The sequence below is a fragment of the Microtus oregoni genome, unplaced genomic scaffold, assembly GCF_018167655.1.
Source record: "Microtus oregoni isolate MIOR12 unplaced genomic scaffold, Mior012 000101F_ref0000407, whole genome shotgun sequence".
Lineage (NCBI taxonomy): Eukaryota > Metazoa > Chordata > Mammalia > Rodentia > Cricetidae > Microtus > Microtus oregoni.
In genome coordinates this window covers 544,365-565,213 of record NW_024544715.1, presented here as the reverse complement: position 1 = coordinate 565,213, position 20,849 = coordinate 544,365, and the positions used below count along the sequence as shown (strand labels likewise).

The window sequence follows — 20,849 nt, the reverse complement described above, 5'->3', positions numbered from 1 at the left end:
TTGTGTTTATGCCATGGCCACTAGGTTCCTTTTCAAGTCAATCAGTGTCTTTCTTCTACGCAGACATTCCAGGCATTTCCGGAGAAAAGAACTGAGAAGGAACACATCATTTTGCACTGCTGCTCCCACTCCCAGGGACCCCCTGACTCTTGGGGTTTCTGCCACACTCAAAGCAGCTCTGGGAGAAAGAAAAGGTTCAAACCAGTCACCAGATCCAAAGTCAGCATTTTATTCAGAACGCTGGGGTCAGAGGTGTATTGTTTATAATCTGGTACACAACACAGACGCAAAGCCGTCGTCAGGGTCTTTCCAGTTTAAAAGCTTTTTTTTTCTTTTTTCTCTTTTTATTCATTTTTTGTTTGTTTTGTTTTGTTTTTTAAAAACACACACTTGCTAGTGCTGCCAGTACCAGGCCACCCCTTTTAACTTTTCCTTCCATTTTTGTGTGTAATTTTTTTGGTACAAATTATGTAAAACATTTGTGCTAAGAACTTTTATCCCTCCCCTGAACAAAACAAAACAAAAAAAAAAGAAAATAATAAAAATTAAAAAAAATTAAAAATTAAAAATTGAGTATTCTAACTACAGCTCAACAGTTGAATCAAATGTCACTTTGTTTTGTAAATACTTTATCCATAACGAAAGATATTAACATGCAAAAAACCTGAATCCAAAGTCCAAATAATACATACACATGTTCTGAGTTCTCTGCACTCCTCCATAGTCTATGCTGATAAAACATTATGTACACACACCATTTTTACAGCGAGGTGGAAAAAATACAGGAAATAAAAAGGTGTACATGGATTAAGACCAAAATGTGTCTAACATTCTAGTTTATGAAAAAATTCAATTTTGCTACAAATCGGTGATATGAAAACTCCCTTTATCTGCAACCAGCTGCGTAAGTTTTAAGATTTTAGTGAAAAAAAAAATCTAAAGTCTAAAACTAGAAGTAATGTACATTTTTCCTATCTCATGGTCTTCCCCCCCACCCCAGGTAACAAAATCACTCCATGAGTTAATTTTTTTAATCTGTTTGTTTCATTCTGCATCTTAACAAAAGCAAACGCATTGTAACAAAAGTGTGTTGAAGCATGTCACATTTACCTTTCTGCTCCCGCCTCAAAATATTTTGTCTTTTCCTTATTGTTTCAGAAATCAGTACCATTAAAGCCTTAAACAGAAAACTAATTCCAATCTGAAAAAGGTACAAAAAGGCACATAAAATCCCAGTGCTTCTGTACTGTAAAATTCAAGTGTAGCTGAGCTCGGTGTTTTCCAGACAGTATCGGATCACTGATATTCCCTGGGAGCCCAAACTGGTTCGCAGCCTACGCCAAAGCCTCCAGCAAGCACGGTGCTAGTGGACTAGAGTTAAAGCCTAGCTTCTTTATGCTTTTTGGGAATATCAGGTGAAACTGTTTATACTTGTCCAAAAGCCAAGTCCGTCCTGCCGTTCAGTCGTCGCCGCCACCGTACATGTCGGCCAGCTTCTTGAAGCGGGGTCCCCAGTCATTCAGGTAGTCATAGTCCTGGTCCCCACCGCTACTGGAGGAGTTGAGGGAGCTCAAGGAGCCGGCTGTGGAGCCGCTGCCCTCATAGTCGAAGACCAAGAGGGAGTCATATGGCGGAGCTGTGGGGTCGTTGTCAGCGGCTTTAAGGCCCTAGGTTAGGGGAGAGAGAGGAAGGAATTACAAGAGGATACCGGCTGACAGAGCACAAGGTCACCCAAGAGACCATTGGGGATCACAGCTTGCTCAAAGGTTTCCATTGGCAAGATCACAGCAATTTGAGCACACAGAAGAAAAAAAATGGTCCTCTAAGTCAGACAATTCTCTTTTTCAAGGAAACAATCCTAAGGGTAGCCATGATAAAGAAGGAGATGGCAACTGGTTGGGGAATATATTTGACAAATGGAGAAAAGGGGTCATTCGTTTGCAGCTCTTAAGAGAGGATGATATATGGAGACCAATGGCTAGGCCAAAAGAAAGTATTTACCAAACTGCAACCTAAATTTTAACAGGGTAATTACTATGAAAACAACAAAATCATCGAATCACTGAACATGAACAATACTTTCCTTGGGATAAGATGTAATAAATGTGACTGAAAATCCATGGGATAAGAGCTTTTTTGGAAAGAATAATTTAACTTACTAGTAGATCAGGGACTATGAAACAAACACAAAAGTCCTTGTGATACAAGTACTCGGAGAGGGATTTTTGCCAGTTAACTTGAATACAGCTGGGCAACAGTGGCACACACCTTTAATCTCAGCAATCAGGAAGCAGAGGCCAGAAGATCTCAGTGAATTTAAGATCAGCTTGGTCTACACAGCTAGTTTGAGGACAGACAGTGCTACACAGAGAAACACTGTCTCCAAAAACAGAGAGAGAAAGAGACAGAGAGAGAGGCAGAGAGACAGAGAAAGGATATTGAATACAAACTATACATGCATCAAAGAAGACATATATAGGAGAAACAAATGGTCCTTGGCCCACTATCTTCTTACAATGTATTTTATAAGGCATGAATATACCAGAAAGCTCATGACAAATATCAGAATTATGGAATCTAGGCAAATGTCAGGAAATTGAAAAAAAGAAATGAAAACTGAGATTACCACAAAGACTGAATTCACCAAGGAAGTGACATTGACCTAATTTTGGAAGGCTATTGACAGATAAGTGAAGGAAGCCCAGATGCGTTACTATACTACACAGAGAGTCATATTACAGCACTTTTTTAATAGGAACAAAAAAATGTGGAGTTAATTGATATAGTGTGAAAAGTTAGGGCAGATTCTAAGTATGCTGTTTCTAGCACAGTAGATCCGCCTGGCAATAATCACAGAAAATAAGGCAGTCTCAGAAAGACAAATGAGTATTTTCTGTAATTTGTGGTTTTTAGACTTTGTGCATGTATACAAAACTGTGCAGTGTGTGTGTGTGTGTGTGTTTTTACACACAAACACATTCAAGGTATAAAGGTAGAAGTGAGTCAGTGTAGAAGGACAAAGACCAATGGGCAAGGAGAGAGTGAAAAAGGTGTGGGTGAGGGGTATGGAAGCAGTATGCCCAATGCATAACATGTATGACTTGTCTTATGTAAGGCACTCCCACATACAATGATTACATATAAAGAAAATTAGGATATTTTTTTCAATAAAAAGTAGGGTGACTTCTAGATTTCATAGGCCATAGAAAGGCCATGAGCTGATACTTCTACATAATATAAATATTAGGGAGGAGAAGAAATTTTGTCAATCTAAAACTATATATATATATGTGTGTGTGTGTGTGTTAAAAATAAAGAATAAAAAAATAAAGAACAAAAAAAAATAAGGAAGTAATTAGTATCCACATTCTTAACTCTCGGAATCAGGTGCTTTTAAGTATGCAGTTAAAGTATCTACAGCTAATTGTTAATTATGCACCACAAAACATTAAAAAGAGAAACCAGCCTTAGGCGGTCGGGATTTTCTCAGTTCTGTTCTGATGCTCACAACACGGCAAGAACGGTTGTTTTCAAGCAATTACTGTTTGCCTACAGCTTTGGCTCAGCAGAAGCTGGTAGGCACCTAAGATGCGGAGACTTGTCATAGACTTTCTTCCTCGAGAGATAAATCTTTAAATAGTTCCATGTTTTCTGAGTACATATTAACTTATGAATGTGTGATCGGGAGTTAGCAGTCAACTCACAGACCAGAAGATGATGATCCTCTGGGCATGTGGGGAAATGATCTGGTTACAGTAACTGAGGTGGAGGACATGTCTGCTGTGGCTGGCACCATTCCCTCACAGGAATCCCGGACTGTATAAATAGAGAGGGAGGGACCTGAGGAGCATGCACTTGGTCCTTTCTCTGCTGACTGAATGACTGTGGTTGAACACACTGTGTTCCCTTTCTTTCCACTGTGACGGCCTTCAACTGTGAGCCGGAAGAGGTCCTTTCTTCCTTGAAATGCTTCTGTCAGGCTATTTTGCCACAACAACCAGAAATGAAACTTTGAAACACCTCAGCTTCACCAGCATTCTCCTTGAGCCCCCACTACCGACTCATGTGAGACTGTAAGAAGGTGAAGAGCAAAAGAGACATTGGGTTCAAGTGTTCACCAATGTTGGTCACAGAAAACTCAATGAGTACCAGTCAATATTTTAATGGTTAGTTTTAAAGAAAAGAGAAAACCCTGCATTGACATTTGAAGCAAAAGTTAAGAGAAGTTATTTTAAGAAATAAAACAGCAGCTGCTAGACTCCCATCAAAAAAACCCAGAGCCAGAGCCTCCCAACTCTCCCACAGCCAAGAATTTCTTACCAACAACCCTAACCATTTATAATTAGGCCCAACTTTTCCCCATATCATGTTATACTACTTCTACCCCAGAAAGGGCTGTTAAAGAAAATTTTAAAAGTCTTCAGCAAACCACTTCAATATGTAAAACAAAACTAATTCTGGAAGAGACTTTACCTCTCTTATTTTTAGAAAAAGCTACAGTGCAGTTCTAAGACTGAGAACAACAACCTATACTTTCTCAGGATCCCTGTCTCCTTTCTGTAGCAGAGAGGGTTGCTGTCCTCAGTGATCCCCAGGGAAGCACACACCCAAGATGCCACAGGGGCCTCTTTAGAGGTCATCCAGCTGTCGGGCTTGGTTGTGGCCAGTGCTGTGAGGAGCAGGAAGAAGAGAGGCCACTTGAAGGGTTCTGAGGTGCTGCTGACAGTACTTTCTCTGGTCAGTCAGGAAGGCAGTCTGTTCCATGTGCAGGCTTACTTTCCCCAGAGCTTGCAATGAAAACTATGCGTGACTAAGGAAAGAAAGCCACCATTGGGCTTGGAACTTGCACAAGAATTGCAGCTATCACTGCCACAAGCTAGCAATAGCTATTAGTTACTGCAGCCCCAGCTCTTGAAAAGCCAAAGAATTCACCTTCATTCACTTTGTGTCGTCAATGCAAGACACACGGTTTGGGTTTCTGTGACTAATGCTTTGGGGACCTGGATGTGAACAAGCTAGATTCACTGACTGCCCTCTTGGGACTCACAGTCATTTACTATCGCCTCGTATCTTCCCTTTTCCTACAAAATCTACCAACCACAATCACAGTTACTAAATGAATCTTTTAGTTCAGCACCATCTAGTTTTGGTCTACACATGAAATAGGCCCTGGAAGTAAAAATCAACAAGCTTCATGGAAATTCCTAGTACAAAGGACTTCCTAAAAACAAGTACTAAGATTCTTTTCTGAAGAGATGAGTTGGGGATGCCGCACAGTTGGTAGCGTGTTGCCCGGCATGGAAGAAGTACTGTGTTTGTTCCCCAAGGCTGCCTTAACTAGGCATTGGGATGCCCACTTGTAATCACAGCACCCCACAGAAAGAAGTAGTACGATGGGATGTTTAAGGTTATTCTTGGAATGGCTGCAAAACTAGTTCAAAGAGTTCAAGGCCACTCTGTGATATATAATACCCTATCTTAAAAGAGTCAATGGCAGGGTGGCAGAGCTTCAAGGACATCTGGATTGTGGGGTTGAAAAATGATGACACAGACCTCTGTGTCCAAGTGACTCATGCTGCAACTCTCTGGTCCGCACTGGTATGTCAGAGGACTCTGAGAATCTTCAGCAAATGCCTTAACACATTTTATTCAGTACTCCTTAAGATCAGTGTAATGCTTGAAGTAATCTATCCCTTACCTGGTGCTAAGAATCTTAAAAATATCCTTTTCATCTTGAGAAATATACATTTCAGCTTCTGTGTTGGTTTTCTGACCGCTGAGATAGTTTGAATTTGCTTTGCTTGCTTTTACAGAGGAGTTAAGGCCATGGCATGCTTAGTGAGTCTGCTGTGCATAGTAGGGCATAGTGTCACGAAGGGTGACATCACTGACCTGGAGGAATTCTTGGTGAAGCTCTTTCCAGGTAGGGATCAGGAACATTGAGCCCCTGTTACATGCATAGGATTGGTTTGCACTTCAGAACAGAGTGGACCATTTCAGAATGAGGTACTTCCTCAAAGGATCATAAGCAAGCTGAGAAACTGGCAATTATAGCCCTGCGGTCAAAGACTGCAGAATAAATCTGGGGGAGCAGTCTCCTGGATTCCTTACGGATTCCTTTATTCTTGGATATGGACCCTTGTCACTTGACATATGAAGGATCGTTACTAAATTTACAAACCAACCACGTGCTTCTCCAGAACTGATGCGATGCAGAAAAGTACGCTTGGCTCCTTGGTTCTCCTCTCATGGATCAGATCTGGAACTCTAGATAAATTAATCTGGGTGCTGTATCAGTTTTCTTCAGTCGCAGGTCCTTTGCAGAGTATAAGCTGTGGCTACTTCTTGCTGAGCTTGTATTTATAGACTGTGGACCCTAAGCTTTTGGGGTGGAGACTGACTTTGACGGGAACTATAAAGGCACTCTGCAGAGAGGAACACAAGAGGGATGGAAGGAGAAAGAGCCACTGATCTCCTGACATCGGCTTCTGTAGTCTTTGTGTCAAAGCTTTGCCTCGGCTCCGCATGTCCTGCCTGCAGCAGAGCGACAGGGACATCTCGCTGTTCTTCTCATCTCACAACTCCAGCTCCTTTCCTGGGATGACTGTGGGTTTCTCACAAATGTGGTATCACTCCCTGTAGGCAAAGCCTTCAACATGCTTTTTAAGGCCTGCATACCCAAGGGACAGGTTCACCCGGGGTGTGAAAGACAGTCTTCAACAGAGGTGCAGAGGCACCTACTGGAAATAAAAGCAATTGCCTTTATTTAAGAAAATTAAACTTAAAATTGATTAACAGTTTAAGTAAATAATAGAAGAGAGAAGCTGAGATAGAAGAATAAGATGGTGCTTTGCCAAGCCTGACTGACGGCTGGGTACAAAGCTCTATAGAGAAACCCTGTATGACCCCTGTTTGCCCTAGCCTCAACCTGAGCACCCACAACTGAATTAAGCACCAGTTCTCCAAACCCTTGCGCACAGCTTCTATTTGCATATTCATTTCTTTCTAGCTGCAATGTGATTGTAATGTTTCTCAACATATTTTTATGATTAATATACCAATCATCTATCCACTCATCCATCCAACCATCTACCGCTCCATCCACCTACTCACTGAGGCATTAGCCCACTGCAAATGCTGCTTTTGCTGTTGAGCTTCCCCGCCCCCCTCCAGCTATGGGAGTCACACCTGTGGTTGCTCCAGTCACTTCTTGTCTCACCTTGTTTGAATCACCTCAGAGTGTGAGGCCCCTTCCTGCCAAGGCTATTTTGCAATCACATCCTGCTGGTCAGGACAATGTCTGAGTTCCGGATTCCCTTCTACAAGAGATTGTTTCCCTAATGCTCCAGACTTATATAGGTTGACATACTAGTATACCATTTTATATTATATATCAAAGCTAACATTAGTATCCTATTTGGTTATAAGGAGTTTAAGATGCTATTATTTTTATAAAAAGAGAATTTAATTTTTCATTTCAATTAAAAGACCATTGAGAATCTTTTATTGATAACAATTGTCTGAAATAATCGTTACTGCATTTCCAACAATACAGAGACACATACTATGCCAAGCATTTTACACATGCTGTCTATTTATTGTTGCTGTTGTTTCGTTTTTTGAGACAGGGTTTCTCTGTGTAGCTCTGGTTGTCTGGAACTTGTTCTGTAGACCAGGCTGGCCTCAAACTCAGAGATCTGCCTGTGTCTGCCTCCTGAGTGCTGAGATTAAAGGTGTGCGCCATCACATCTGCTTGTGTCTGCCTCCTGGGTGCTGAGATTAAAGATGTGCGCCATCACATCTGCCTGTGTCTGCCTCCTGAGTGCTGAGATTAAAGGTGTGTGCCATCACACAGCATCCACACACGCCACCTTATTAAGATTCCACTACAACCTCAAAAGAAGGTTCAATTTTATTTCCGGCTTACAAAAATGACACTTGGAAACCCAGAGATGAACGTCAAGGGCCTCAAACTTGCACAAAGTCCCAGTTCTGAGAGGTGAGCTGGATTTGAACTCAGACAAGCCCCGCAGTCCTCTTGGAGAGAAAGGATGAAGCGCTTTAAAGCAGACAAAGTAAATGCAATTAACAAGAGAAAGAAGCAGTCCAGGCTTTAGTAGTTCCAACCAATTCTCCTACAAAGCCCTTCCGGATGTTGTAAGCAATGTTAAGGCAGAAGTCAGTCCTCTCACAGAAGGGCACACATGATTTTAATTCCTCTCAGATAAGGGCATGTGAGATTAATGCAGTTATTGGAGATATGCTAATATCTACTAAGGAGCTGAGATTAAATGAATTTATTTCACTATTCTCACCTTCTGAAGGTCATGCTTAAAAACGCAAACAGAATGAAATTCTAACTAAAATCCAAAAACAGGTGTCTTCCTCTACTCTACCTGCTTGACTAGAAATGAGTTCACTTGTGAGATTCATGGCGACGCTCATTCATTATTTAAATAAACAAGCTGGAGGATGTTCTCGGGAGCATCCCTATTCCTTATATCTATAAAAGCGCTCCAATTATAATCACTGCTATATTATTCTTCCCTTGGAACATTTGGTCCTCTGCTAAATCAAATAAGACCTGGAGATAAATAAATTTGTATGTATTTGCAATGTTTTCACAAAGTGTACTGGAGTTCTTTCCAGGTGCCTTCAAATGTTTCAAAATACATGTATTTATTTTTGTTTGCCAAGTTAATGAAAGATATTGAGCAAGTCTTAATGGTTCCCTGGGATGGAAGAATCTGCCTGGTGCTTCTGAGGATTGTGTAACTTCTAGAGAGTATTAATCCCTTTTCTTTTGCCCACAGAATCAACTATCATATCCTGCTACTCTCTTTTGTTGTTTTTGAGATGCCTTAATCTGCTTGGACTTCCTCCTGCCTCTAATTGTAGGACTGTTTTGTTGTCATTGTTTTGTTTTTTTAAAGACAAGGTGTCCTTTAACTAACTAAGGCTGACGTGGAAACCATTATGTACCCAAGAATGACCTTGAACTGATGCTCCAGCCTCTGCTGAGCGCTGGGACTGTAGGTGTATGCCTCCACAGATAGTTCACGAGACGCTGGGGATTGAAACCAGGGCTTTGCGCAAGCTACAGCTACACTCACTTCCCTGGCCCTCGGACACGGCAAGGCTTGTTTGTGGTCTCCTTTCTAATTCCTGTATTTTGAGATAATGCTCAGCTTCATGGATTTGCTGCTATTTTGAAGATGACTAGAAGTTTCATTGATCTTTTTATTCATTCACTAAGCAAAGTATCTGCTCGACCCCATCCAGCCACACCCAGGAATAAGGACCCATTTCCTTGGCCACAGAAGACCTCAGAGGGAGGATGAATGGAACCACACATGGTTTTAGGTTGGGTTGGGGGACACTGGACAGCACCTGTCTCTGCTCTGTGTCCTGATCCTCTCTGGCATGGCAAGCAAAAGCAAGTTTGAGTCTGGAAGAACAGAATCCAATTACAAGCCAGGAGTACAAGGCACAGATAAAGCCACCGTTCAATGCTCTGCAATATGCAGGCTGGCGAGGGACCGGGGATGAGACTGGAACAAGTATAACCCTGGCATGAGGGGCTATCTGTGCATCGTGCGCATAAATTCACTATTGAACATAGGTTCCTCGACTAAGGATGGATGGAGTCATGTCCCCACCAACACATTGACAAGACTGTAAATGAAAACACACCTAATACATCTAAAGTACTGGATGCCGCAGAGCAGCCACACAGAACAAGAAATAGCCCTTGCTCTAGAGAACCCATATACTCAGGTGAGAGACGAAAATATTGACAGTTGCATCCTCAAATGGAAGAGAGGATATCGACATTCACACTCTCCAACGGCAGAAAGAATATTTAAAGTCACAGTCCAGGCGGCTGGGGAGGATTGTGTCAGGAGAAACATCACTTAATGTCCAGACATCTCAAGGACAGTTTCAGAGATGAGATGTTTGCACTGGATCCTTATGGCTACAGAAAACTTGCAGATCGAGAAAGCGTGAGTTTTTCCTGTTCAAAAGGGCCTTTGGGGACTGCAAGTACCTTAGGATTGCAGTTTAAGAAGAACTCGGGGAATGAAGGAAATTGCAGGAATCAGGCCATGATTAGCCTTATAACTGCACTTAGGGCTTGATTTTCATTTCTAAGAGAAGAATATTAGGGCTGGAACTGAGTCCCACAGTGAACTGCACCACAGGGCCCTGCAGCAGCTCCTAAGGTTTGAATTCCACTCATCAAAACTCTTAATTGCAAGAAAATATAGTTCTCAGACCTGTAATTCTAAAATTCATTATATCTTAAAACTCAATAACCATAAGGATAATTCAATGTTTTTTCAGAACAATATACAACAAATACAGACACAAGTCCATTGGGCACTCTTACATAAATAAAAATCTCTAATGTTATCCATAAGCTGCTGCAACTGTCTCTAAGCAAATCTGCGTAAGAACAGGGCAAGTCGGAACACAGATTACAGAAAAAAAGGAGATAGTAGCTTTCCTCTCTTCCCTTCTATATGGTCTTAATGGACATCTGCCACAAATTAACCTGTTACTTTCTCAACAGAAGCCACATGTTTGGAAAGCAGCCTCTTTTCATTAGGAACAGACAGCAATGGAAAGTCACAGATGCTGAGAAATACTCCAACTCTGTTTTAAAACTTTGTTAAATAAATAATTACTCTTACACGTTATTTAGTTTGTGTGTGTGTGCGCGCGCGTGCGCATGCACATGGGTGCTCACGTGCATGCCACTGTGTCTATGTGGACGCGAGAGCACACTTGTGAATCACGTGGATCCCCGGGATCAAATGCAGATCATCAGATGTTGGGATGTGCCTTTACCCACTCATCAAAATTGCCAGCCCCTATTTCTAACTTACTATATATGAAACTTACAGTAGACTGCTAACATTTATATATTGTACAACGATGTCGATAAAGCCCATGAAACAAGAGGCTCATGTTGTGGAATATTACCATAACTAGGTGAAGATGTGCTACATCTGTTTAGTCTACATTTGTTTAATTATGTAAAAATGTGTTGTTTGCCTGCCTAAGATACCAAACTGGGTGAAATAAAAAGCTGGATGGTCAGGGGCTAGGCAGAGGAGGGATAGGTAGGGCTGATGGGCAGAGAGAATAAGGAGGAGAAGGAATCTAGGCCCAAAAGAGAGAAAAAGAGAAAGAACTAGGGAGACATGGGGGGCCAGCAAGTCAGTCAGGCAACCAGCCAGACAAGAAGTAGAACATATAGAATGAACGAAAGGTAAAAATGCTCAAGGCAAAATATAGATGAAAAGAAACAGGTTAGTTTAAGTTATAAGAGCTAGTTGAACAAGCACATGATAAGGCCGAACATTCTTAACTAATATTGTCTCCATTTCATGATTTGGGAGCTGGTTCGCAGCCAACAGAAAGCTTGCTAGTGACTCGTCAAGTCAGCTTCATGATCAAAGACACATGCAATGGCCACCTTGCATGCTGTGATGTATAGAGACCAATGTTGACTTTGGAGTGGCCAGCATCTGAGCAGAGACCACAGCTTCTGCTATATATTCAGCCAGTATCATTAACTATCACCATCTTATATGAAAAATAAAAATCCTGGGAGAAAATTTGAGTAGAAGCATGGCTAGTATCTAAACAGAAGAAGCACAAGTCATTCTCTGTCAAAACTTTAGTATCAGCCATAGCAGGACTCTTGGGAGCAATGAATAAAAGAATGAAGGAGAATTCTCACAGTGAAATTGTATCCGCTGCATCCAGCAAAGAATTAGCTCCCTCACACAGAAGCTTTTTAAGTCTCCTCTACAAGGCCAGTGTTCAAGTCACATGGTATTTAATTTAGCCACTCTTCCAACTGTCATTTGATGAGTTGATGAGGAGGTAGTGAATTCTCATGAGTATAGAAAAAGGCAAAGAGAACTCCTGTTTGTTTATTAAGGCTAATACAGGAAGTTAGAACACAGGGCAGTACTGGTTTGTTTGTTGTCTGTAGGCTGCGCCTAACGTGTGACGTCATTTTACAGTACAGGATGTTGGCCGATGCCTCCCTTTTGGGCTGACTGAAACCATTGAGGGTGCTGGGAAGACAGCTCAGTCTATAATGCGCCTCCTCTGCAAGCTTTAGGACCTGTTTGATCCTCAGCATCAACGTGAAAAAAAGTCCATCTGTGTGCCTAGTGTTTATTAGCCCAGCACTGGGGAGGTGGAAACAGGTGAATGTCCTTGAAGCTTGACGGTCAGCCAGTCTAGTCTACATGGTGAGTTCCAGGCTCATGAGAGTCTGTCTCAGAAAATCAAGTTTGATGGTGCCTACGGAATGTTCCCCAGGCTGTCCTCTAGTCTCCAAAAACATGAATGTAGGTTCCCATGTACACCTGCACATACATGTACATCTGCACGTACATTTAAAAAGCTTGTTCTCTGTCACCGAAGTGGTATTTCTTTTCATATAAACATAAAATCAAAATGATATTTTAATGAATTAATATTCAATAGCTGTGTCCCAAATGTAAATCCCACAGAGACCTATACAATAATAAAATGTCCTACAAGAAAGTGAGTAATTTTCTTCAATAGTATAGTTACTGGGCAGTTGCTAATGCTCCTACATATAACCCCTAATTCACATTCATGCACCTAACCCTAATTAAACACTTGGGGTCAAAAGAAAGACACGAAAGTAGAAGGAGGACTAGTTGGGAAGAGGAGAGGAATCAGTGGGAGTGTGAGGGGGTCGAGAGATGTAATGGGATAAACAAGGAATACACATTATACATGTGCATAAATTACCATAAAGAACCTGATTCTGTATAGCTAATATATGTTAATGTGTTAATGAAATAAAATTTTACAAAGAAAGTGAGTCTCTGCACCTCATTAATGAAGTCCCCAATGTCCCCAGGGTGTGGGGCTGCAGAGCGAACTGGATACTGTGGCTCGGCATGAATGGGCCTCTCGTCTAGCCGTCTGATCCCCACGGGCTTGATGGCGTCAGGCTCTACAGTGTCTGGCTGCTGGAGCTGGCTCAGGTCGTAGTCCTGCAAGGGAAGGAACCAGAAAGCATGGGAGATGAACACCAAGAAGGAAGATTACAACCTTGTTTTTAAACACATCCTCGGAACGCATGGAAATGAGTGCAATTTAACATAATGGAAAAGTTGCCACTAGGAGTTTTTCATGTTATGATTAAATATTTCTTTCACACAGCTCTTTCTTCTGTGTTTTCCATTTCTGCAGTCTGTGCTCCATCTGTTTTCGAGCGCTCCTCATCAGCTCCCAATGGGAAACAGCAGTGACGAGGTCTCACTACAACATGACTAAGAATCCAACTGCAGCCTGCCCTGTGGCAGCGAAGCGTCCATGTCTCCAACATCACATGCAAGTACTGGGCTGCATGTCTCTGCTCTCTGAGGAAGGCACTAGTGCATCAAGGTTGAAACCCAACCCTCCATTCCTCCCTTCCTTCTAGAGTCTTGAATTTCTTAGCCATAAATTATGGTCTGTGGACCAGTCTGAATTGCGCTCTAGTTTTAGTTAAAAATGGCCTTCAAATTTTCAAAGAGTTACTTAAAATATCAAACAAGAAAAATAAGCCCTGGTGACTCTCTGTAGCCCACAGAACCAAAGTATTTTCCTATCTTCCCTTTAGATAAACAGTTTGATCTAGGCCCGCTGGGTAAGGATGAGCCTGGATTTCTCCCCATGTAGTCCTGTGGAATGTTCTGGAAAAACAGCCTGTGCTTTTGCAGAGAGGCAGAATGATGGTGTGAAAAGGGTCCTTTGGGCATAGCCTGGGCTCTCGCAACTACTTACAGTTAGCGCACCAGCCACATGGACAGGAGTGCACAAGGAGAACAACTATACATTGAAACCAAATCCAATTCCAGTATGGCAAACGCTGTATTTTTCAAACCTCTACTTCAGAGGTTCATGACCCTTTGGGAGTCATATACCAGGTATCCTGCATATCAGATATTTACATTGCAAGTCATAACAGTGGCAAAATTACAGTTACGGAGTAGTAACAAAGTAGTACTTTTATGGTTGGGGGTCACCACAACAGGAGGAGCTGTGTTAATGGGTCACAGCATTAGGAAGGGTGAGAGCCACTGGTCTACATTCTGGTGTTACAAAACGGCAAGTCCTGAGCGTCCCCAAAGTGTGTAACCATTCAACTTTGACATTCTCAGAAAGTACCAACTCCTAGCATTCCTCTCGGTTCAGCCTGCATTGCTCTGTCTAAACTCAGCTTAAATGCTTTCGAGGTTTCTCCACCGTGGGTCTGATTTATTCAGAACTCAAACAGTGACTATGTCTGGCAGTGTGCCAGGTGCTGTACATATGTCTGCTCATTTAATCTTTTTAACACATTTTATCATCTCCCTTTAAGATAGGAAGATGTGGAGTGGCAATGAACCCAAGTCACCCACCCATGGTCCTGTAGATACTAGCACACAAAACAGGCTTGGACTGTGGATGTGTTAGACGCCACATCCTGGCTCCTTTCACAGCAGTGAGTCAAGCCCAAGCTACAAGAATGGTTTTAAAGAGAGATGAGCCGCATAAATGGTCTGGACAAAGAAAGGAAAGCAGGGGGACAACTCAAGTATTCAGGGACACTAAAGGAAGTCGAGAAAACCTCATATCCACAGTGTGCCTGCCACTCTGCCAGTTTAGTTTTTCGAGACAGGGTTTCTCTGTAGCTTTGGAGTCTGTCCTGGAACTAGCTCTTGTAGACTAGGCTGGTCTCGAACTCACAGATATCTGCTTGCCTCTGCGTCCCGAGTACTGGGATTAAAGATGTGCGCCACCATCGTCCAGCTCGCCTCTCTAATTCTTAACCAGCCTGTGAAGAATGCTTCATTGCTTCTTTTCTAGATCATGGTTGACTGAGAGGCTCTAAGCGGGCTGAGTAGCTTGCTCAAAGCCGCGTGGTTAGTAGGTCAGCATGGGAATTAAAACCATGGCGCCTGTCTTTAATGTGTCAGGTTTTATTATAACACTAGGCTGGTGGAGAAGCACTTGTTACAACTTTACTCCCTCTGAGTAATTATTTACCTAGTTTGATGCAGCCTGGTGTGTAATGGCCCTAGGGTAGGTGGATGGAAAAGCCACCGGGACCAGGATGTGCCATGTGGTCTACAGAGAAGGGCAAGCCAGGAAGGGCACAAACTCTGAACATCACTAGTGCTGAAAAGCCCCCACTGGACAACTGGCTTTAGGTTTGAACCTGGATCTACATGTGGGCCAGAGAGACATCGCTGAGGAAGGAGAACCAGCAGCTTGGACAGGGGCACGGGAAGAAGAGTTAGGTCATTTGTAAACAACTGAGGAGAGTAGCGTGAACAGTCATGTGTCCAGTTTCAACCTTAGAGGCTTTAGAAGCTATAGAGTGTCTTAGAGGCCTGAAGTGACAAAACTTGAGAAAAATCTTTAAAGCGGTATAAAGAGGGATTTATTTCAAAAAATTTTAAATACTTTCACAGGAAGTGATCACAGGAGAGACCGGTGAGGAGAGGGACTCCTCTAATGAAACTTGTCCTGGAAAGGGAAGCCAAGTGGGAAGGGGACTGCTAGCTAACAAATGCTTCTATCCTCAGCGTGAAATCACTCTATTAGGAAGTCTTAATTACAGAAAACAGGGCAATCTTATGTTTAAAGGCTGTCTTTATCAGATGAAACACTCCTTGATACTCTTGGATGTACCTTGTGAAACTTCAATGTCACAGCAGTGAGAATGCAGAGGGTGTGACAGTTTGAGTAAGAATGGCCCCCATAGGCTCACAGATTTGGGGAGTTAGCCAGTAGGGAGTGGCATTGAAAGGCGTGACCTCATTGGAGGGTGCATGTCACTCACTGGAGGTGGGCTTTGGGGTTTCAATGCTCAAGCCAGGCCCAGTGTCTCACTCTTTCTGGTGCCTGCAGGTCTGAATTTAGAAGTCTGGGCTCCTCCTACACCATGTCTGCCTGCATAGCCACCATGAACCATGCCATGCTCCTCACCATGGACTAAACCTCTAAAACTGTAAGCAAGCTCCCAATGAAATGTTTTCTTTTCTAAAGTTGCCGGGCTCGTGATGTCTCTTCACGGGCAAGGGAACACTGATGAAGCCTGAAGGGTTTCTTTTCTATACTAAACTAAGTAAGCCTGACGGTTTAATAAGCCTGATATTCTCCCACTGGACAGAGCCCACTATCCTGACATCCCGACAATGTCCACTGTATCTTCAGGTCACGAATACAAGCACATTTCAACTGGCTATCACTATTTAAAAAACATTCGATGTCCTGCCAACATTTAGACACACTTCTGACAAGAACACTGAAAGCTCTATACAGGAGGGGAATGTTCCCATCCTTACAGGGTGACACATTGCAGGTGACAGCAGCTACTCCCTTAGCAGCACTGTATCCTGGCCATCATCACCCACCAAAGCACAGCTACATACACATACAGCACGTTATTAGTCTGCAGAGTTTTTTGAAGCTCTGGCCTGCTTCTGCAAAAATCAGAGAGTCGAGTTGAGGAGATGGCTCAGTGGGTGAGAACATTTACTGTGCAAGCATGAGGACCCGAGTTCAGATAACCAGCAGCCAAACAAATGACTGTACGAAGCTGTCACCTAAGGGCTGTTACAGGTGCAGGCAGAGACAGGAGGATTGCTGGGACTGGCTGATTTCCTGTTGAGCTTCACGTTCAGTGAAAAACAAAACTGTCTCAAAGGGATAAGAGGAGGACTTGCAAGGTCGACCGCTTATCTCAGCATGTGCACATGCACACACATATGCTCCCATAACACCACACACACACACACACACACACACACACACACACACACACACCCCGTTTTGTCCAGGTCCAAACCAAGTATTGGCTGGAAGCGAGTGTTGAATATAATTTCAGCGATGATGTTCATGCCAGCTATCAAAAGAACAGCTGATTCAAGAGATGCGCTTTGGATCACATTACCATCCTTGGCAGTAATTCACATCAGTGAAGGAGAGACAGGACCCTAGGCCCATCCCTGAGAACAGTGCCAGGGTGATTTATCTCCCCATGATGATAGAAACCTGGTAAGTTGCTCAGTTATAATGGGATCAAAGAGAATCAGAAAGCCATTGATTTACAGCAAGCTAGAGACTGGGCTAAAGGGAGACTTAAGAGTGTCTTTGTGTTGGCTTCCTCTGCTCTATGGAGAAAGCAAACTATCAGCATCTGGTGGCAGGAAGCACGTGGCAGGGTATGTGGGGGGAGGTCAAGGGACAGGCTTTGCTCTTGATGTTGTTCTGTGTCATATGGCAAAAGTCCTGCCCTGAGGGTTCAATTTTAGACATTTCGATAAAAGCTCACTCTATATGAATTCCCTAAATTATATATCTTTACAATCCCATCATGCTTTCTTTAAACACAAAAATTACAACATGTAGGATAAGAATTAAAGTGAGAATTACAGAGACCCTGAATTCTCTGCAGGTCTTTGGGGTCCATGGTTTAAGCCATGCGGACTGTAAAGAGCAAGCGATTTTATCTAGATCCCAGAACTCTGGAGGCTGAATGGCTCTGACACTTGCCTTATGACTGTCAAGTCTTACAATGTGAACTTCTCAAAGAAATTTGATTTTCAAATGGAAGTCAAACAAAACTGTATTTCAACTCATCTTTCGGATGCATGTTAATTGACAAGAATCATTAAAAGTAGGCGTGGAGTTGGGGCTTTTGTACTATTTGTGAAATATTAATACTTGCATTAAAGAACTAAACCTTCTTTCTTTCTTAAGATTTAGAACGCTTTAAGGGGGATTTAATTTTGGGAGAGCCAGTGGGAGGTTAACAGCTGAGGCTATGGTTCTGGCTTTTGTTGTTAAAATTCCACTGACTTGTAACGATTTACAGTTGATTCAAATGATACCAGCACAAATATACCTTGAGGCATTTGGTTGTGCTAATAAAATAAAACAAAACGCAACAACAGAATATATTAAATTTCAGGCTTTCAGACAAATATTTTAGGGAAGGAAATTCCAAAAGAATGTATAGAATTTAGCCTCCTTGAGGAGGTGATGGAAACATTCATCTGGCATATTCCACAGAGACGCAGGAGCACCTACTGACTGCCAACTGCTGTTTTTAGCTCTAAGAAGATGAAAGAAGGAAGTCACCCTTCATCCCATGATCTGTGAGAAATCATAGTAGGTTGTTCCCATATGGCATCTCATATAAGCGAACAGAAACTTTTGAGTGGTGCTTTTGCTCAGATCCCATTGATTACTGAAGCTCAGCAGGCTCATGTTGGGCGAAGGTCACAGTCCTCTCTGACAGACGGCAAGAATAAAGCTCTGAGGCAGGGGAACACTCGGTAAGTACAGTGTTGCCAGGCAAGCAGACAGACAGAGTTTCCCTCCCAGAACTGCATAAAATGTTGGACAGAGCAATGCTGCCTGGAATCCCAGTGCTGAGAGGTGGAGACAGGAGGATGCCTGAGACTTAGTGGCCAATGAGTCTAGTGGAATTAGTGAATTCTTGATTTACTGAGCATCCTCATCTCAAAACTCATGAAAAGAGATCTAGGAAGACACGGGATGCTAATATCTGACGTCCACACACACTTAACAATATACTTACATACAAACATGTTCATGCACATATCCCATCCCTAACACACAGATAAAACTCTTAGTTCCCACAAGTGTATGCATATAGAGAAGTTGGAAATTTTCCAAGACCAGGCCACTTGCTCAGTGAAGAATTTTGCCCTATCCTACGCCAGGCCTCTTACCAAAGAAAATATGTTTTTGCTTGCTTGTTTGTTTTGTTTTGTTTTTAATTAGAGCAAAGTAGTTTCAAGATGGTAGGACAGACAAAGTAGGTTCAGGATGGCCAGACAAACCGGCTTTAGGAGGGTAGGACAGACAGACAAGGTACCTTCAAATGACAGACAAAGTAAACAGTTTGTTTCAGCATCAAGAGACTATGAAAAATAAAGCAAACATCAAGGTAAAAAACTGAAATTCCCAAACTGAAGAGAAGTTGACCATAGCATGGTTGAAGAAATCTTCAGACCAATGTGGAAAGGAAAGGGAGAGTAAATAAACCTTGATCCTTCTACTCCTCGCAGTACCCAGTATTAAAAGAATTAAATCAGTCCGAAGGTGTTAATGGATCACCATGCAATATCTGACTCCTGTGCAGTCCTTATGTAGAGGATATAAGAGCTGATCTTTCCTAGCAAAGCAGTTAGGATGGATACCATGTACTGAGGAGAGCCCATTGCTTCTTAGGTCTCCCCACACCAAAGCTTTGCGAAAGCCTTTTGCTGAGTTGAGCTGCAAACCTACTAGAGAGAGATAAATAACTCAGCAAACTGCAAAGGCAGTCTCTCCTGTTCACTCCCATCTCACAGGAGCCAGCCCGGCATTTCTCACGGGGAGCAACTAAGGCCCCACTTTAAGGGAATCCATTCACTACTCCCTCTTCCTTTGCTTGTTGCACACACTATCCTGGCAGCTTGTGAGGTATTGTGTGTCTCCAGAATTTTTAATGAGATGATGCTTCTTTCTTTAAAGCACCAATCATGGTTTTGTGGCAGAAACGGCTTTGGTGAAATTTTGTCACAAACTGTCTCTAATAGTGAAATCGGGCATATTTTGGGGAGAGAGGAGTGAAGCAACTTATGTCAACTGAACTCAGAACACACTTTCTCTTGAATCACAAGTGTGGACATTGACTTCATAGATCATGTGTGTGTACGCATGCATGTGTATATGCGTGAGACTGGGTTTCAGGTAGACCCTCACTGGTCTAAAACTAATTTAATTTGTATTTGACACTGGCTTTGAACTCATAACCCTTACCCTCCACCTCTCAAGTGTTAGCATGATAGGCCTGCTACTTGGCTCTCATCAATCATCTAGTTTAATGCTCTTTATAAAGATATTTCTTAAATTTGAAAAATGAATTTTCTACAAATGCATGTAATTTCCCATTCTTCTTTGAAATTTGGTCACAGACTTACAGAAATAAATCACTTCTTACCCTCTAAGTCTTATCTCTCTTGAGGAGTAAGTGTTGTCATTAAAACTGTCTTCTCCTCTATCTCTTCACCCCAACCTACAACTTCTTACAAAAAAATAAAAAATGTCATCACTAAGATAAAGGTCAAAGTAACCTATTCACAGCCTTGGAGAAACATAAAAACAGTTAAAGAAAGAGCAGTATTGGATGGCCATGTGGGGAGACAGATTTGAAATCCTTCCCTCCTTTCCATGTACGATCTTGGAATATCTTAAGAAAGACTATGTTTCAAGATGAATTTACACATAAAGTCATTCCAACATATCAACCCTAGTATCAGTGCTTTTGTTTAGATGCTGGCTCTGTTACAGCTTAAATATGTTACTAGAGTAGATGACAAGCATTTAGTTCCTGGAAGGAACTTAATACTAAGAATTCAAACTTTGTAGGGGGAGAGAGGGAGGGAGGAAGGGAGGGAAGAAAGGAGGAAGGGAGGGAGAGAGGGAGAGGGAGAGAAGGGAGAAAGAGAGATTGAGAGGTTAACCACAAGTCTACAGTAAGTTTTATAGTCATTGAAATATCCATAAAAGGCCAGACAGTAAGCATTTCAGGATGGCTGGGCACACACTCTCCTCTAACACCTCTGCTCTGCTATTGTTGTAGTGGGTATATGATAGAAACAGAGGGACTTAGCTCTTGGCTGGGCTCCAAAAAGTCTTTACGAATCAGAACCAGCAGTGGGTGGAGCTGCATGCTGGCCACACTCTAATCTAGAAATTTTAGCAACATATGGTATTAGTCCTTTGTCCTCCTGTTCTGCTCT

General features: G+C 42.3%; 1 protein-coding gene across 1 annotated transcript in view; it reads right to left on the bottom strand.

Moving 5' to 3' along the window:
- Positions 1-208: 208 nt before the first annotated feature.
- Positions 209-20,849, bottom strand: part of LOC121443161 (cadherin-2) — a 227,134-nt gene continuing 206,493 nt past the window's right edge. Inside the window, exons 15-16 of the mRNA XM_041644837.1 lie at positions 12,888-13,052; positions 209-1,667 (exon numbers count right to left, since the gene is read on the bottom strand). Coding sequence (XP_041500771.1) covers positions 1,461-1,667; positions 12,888-13,052 — 372 coding nt within the window. The 3' untranslated portion in view covers positions 209-1,460. The remainder of the gene's footprint in view (positions 1,668-12,887; positions 13,053-20,849) is intronic.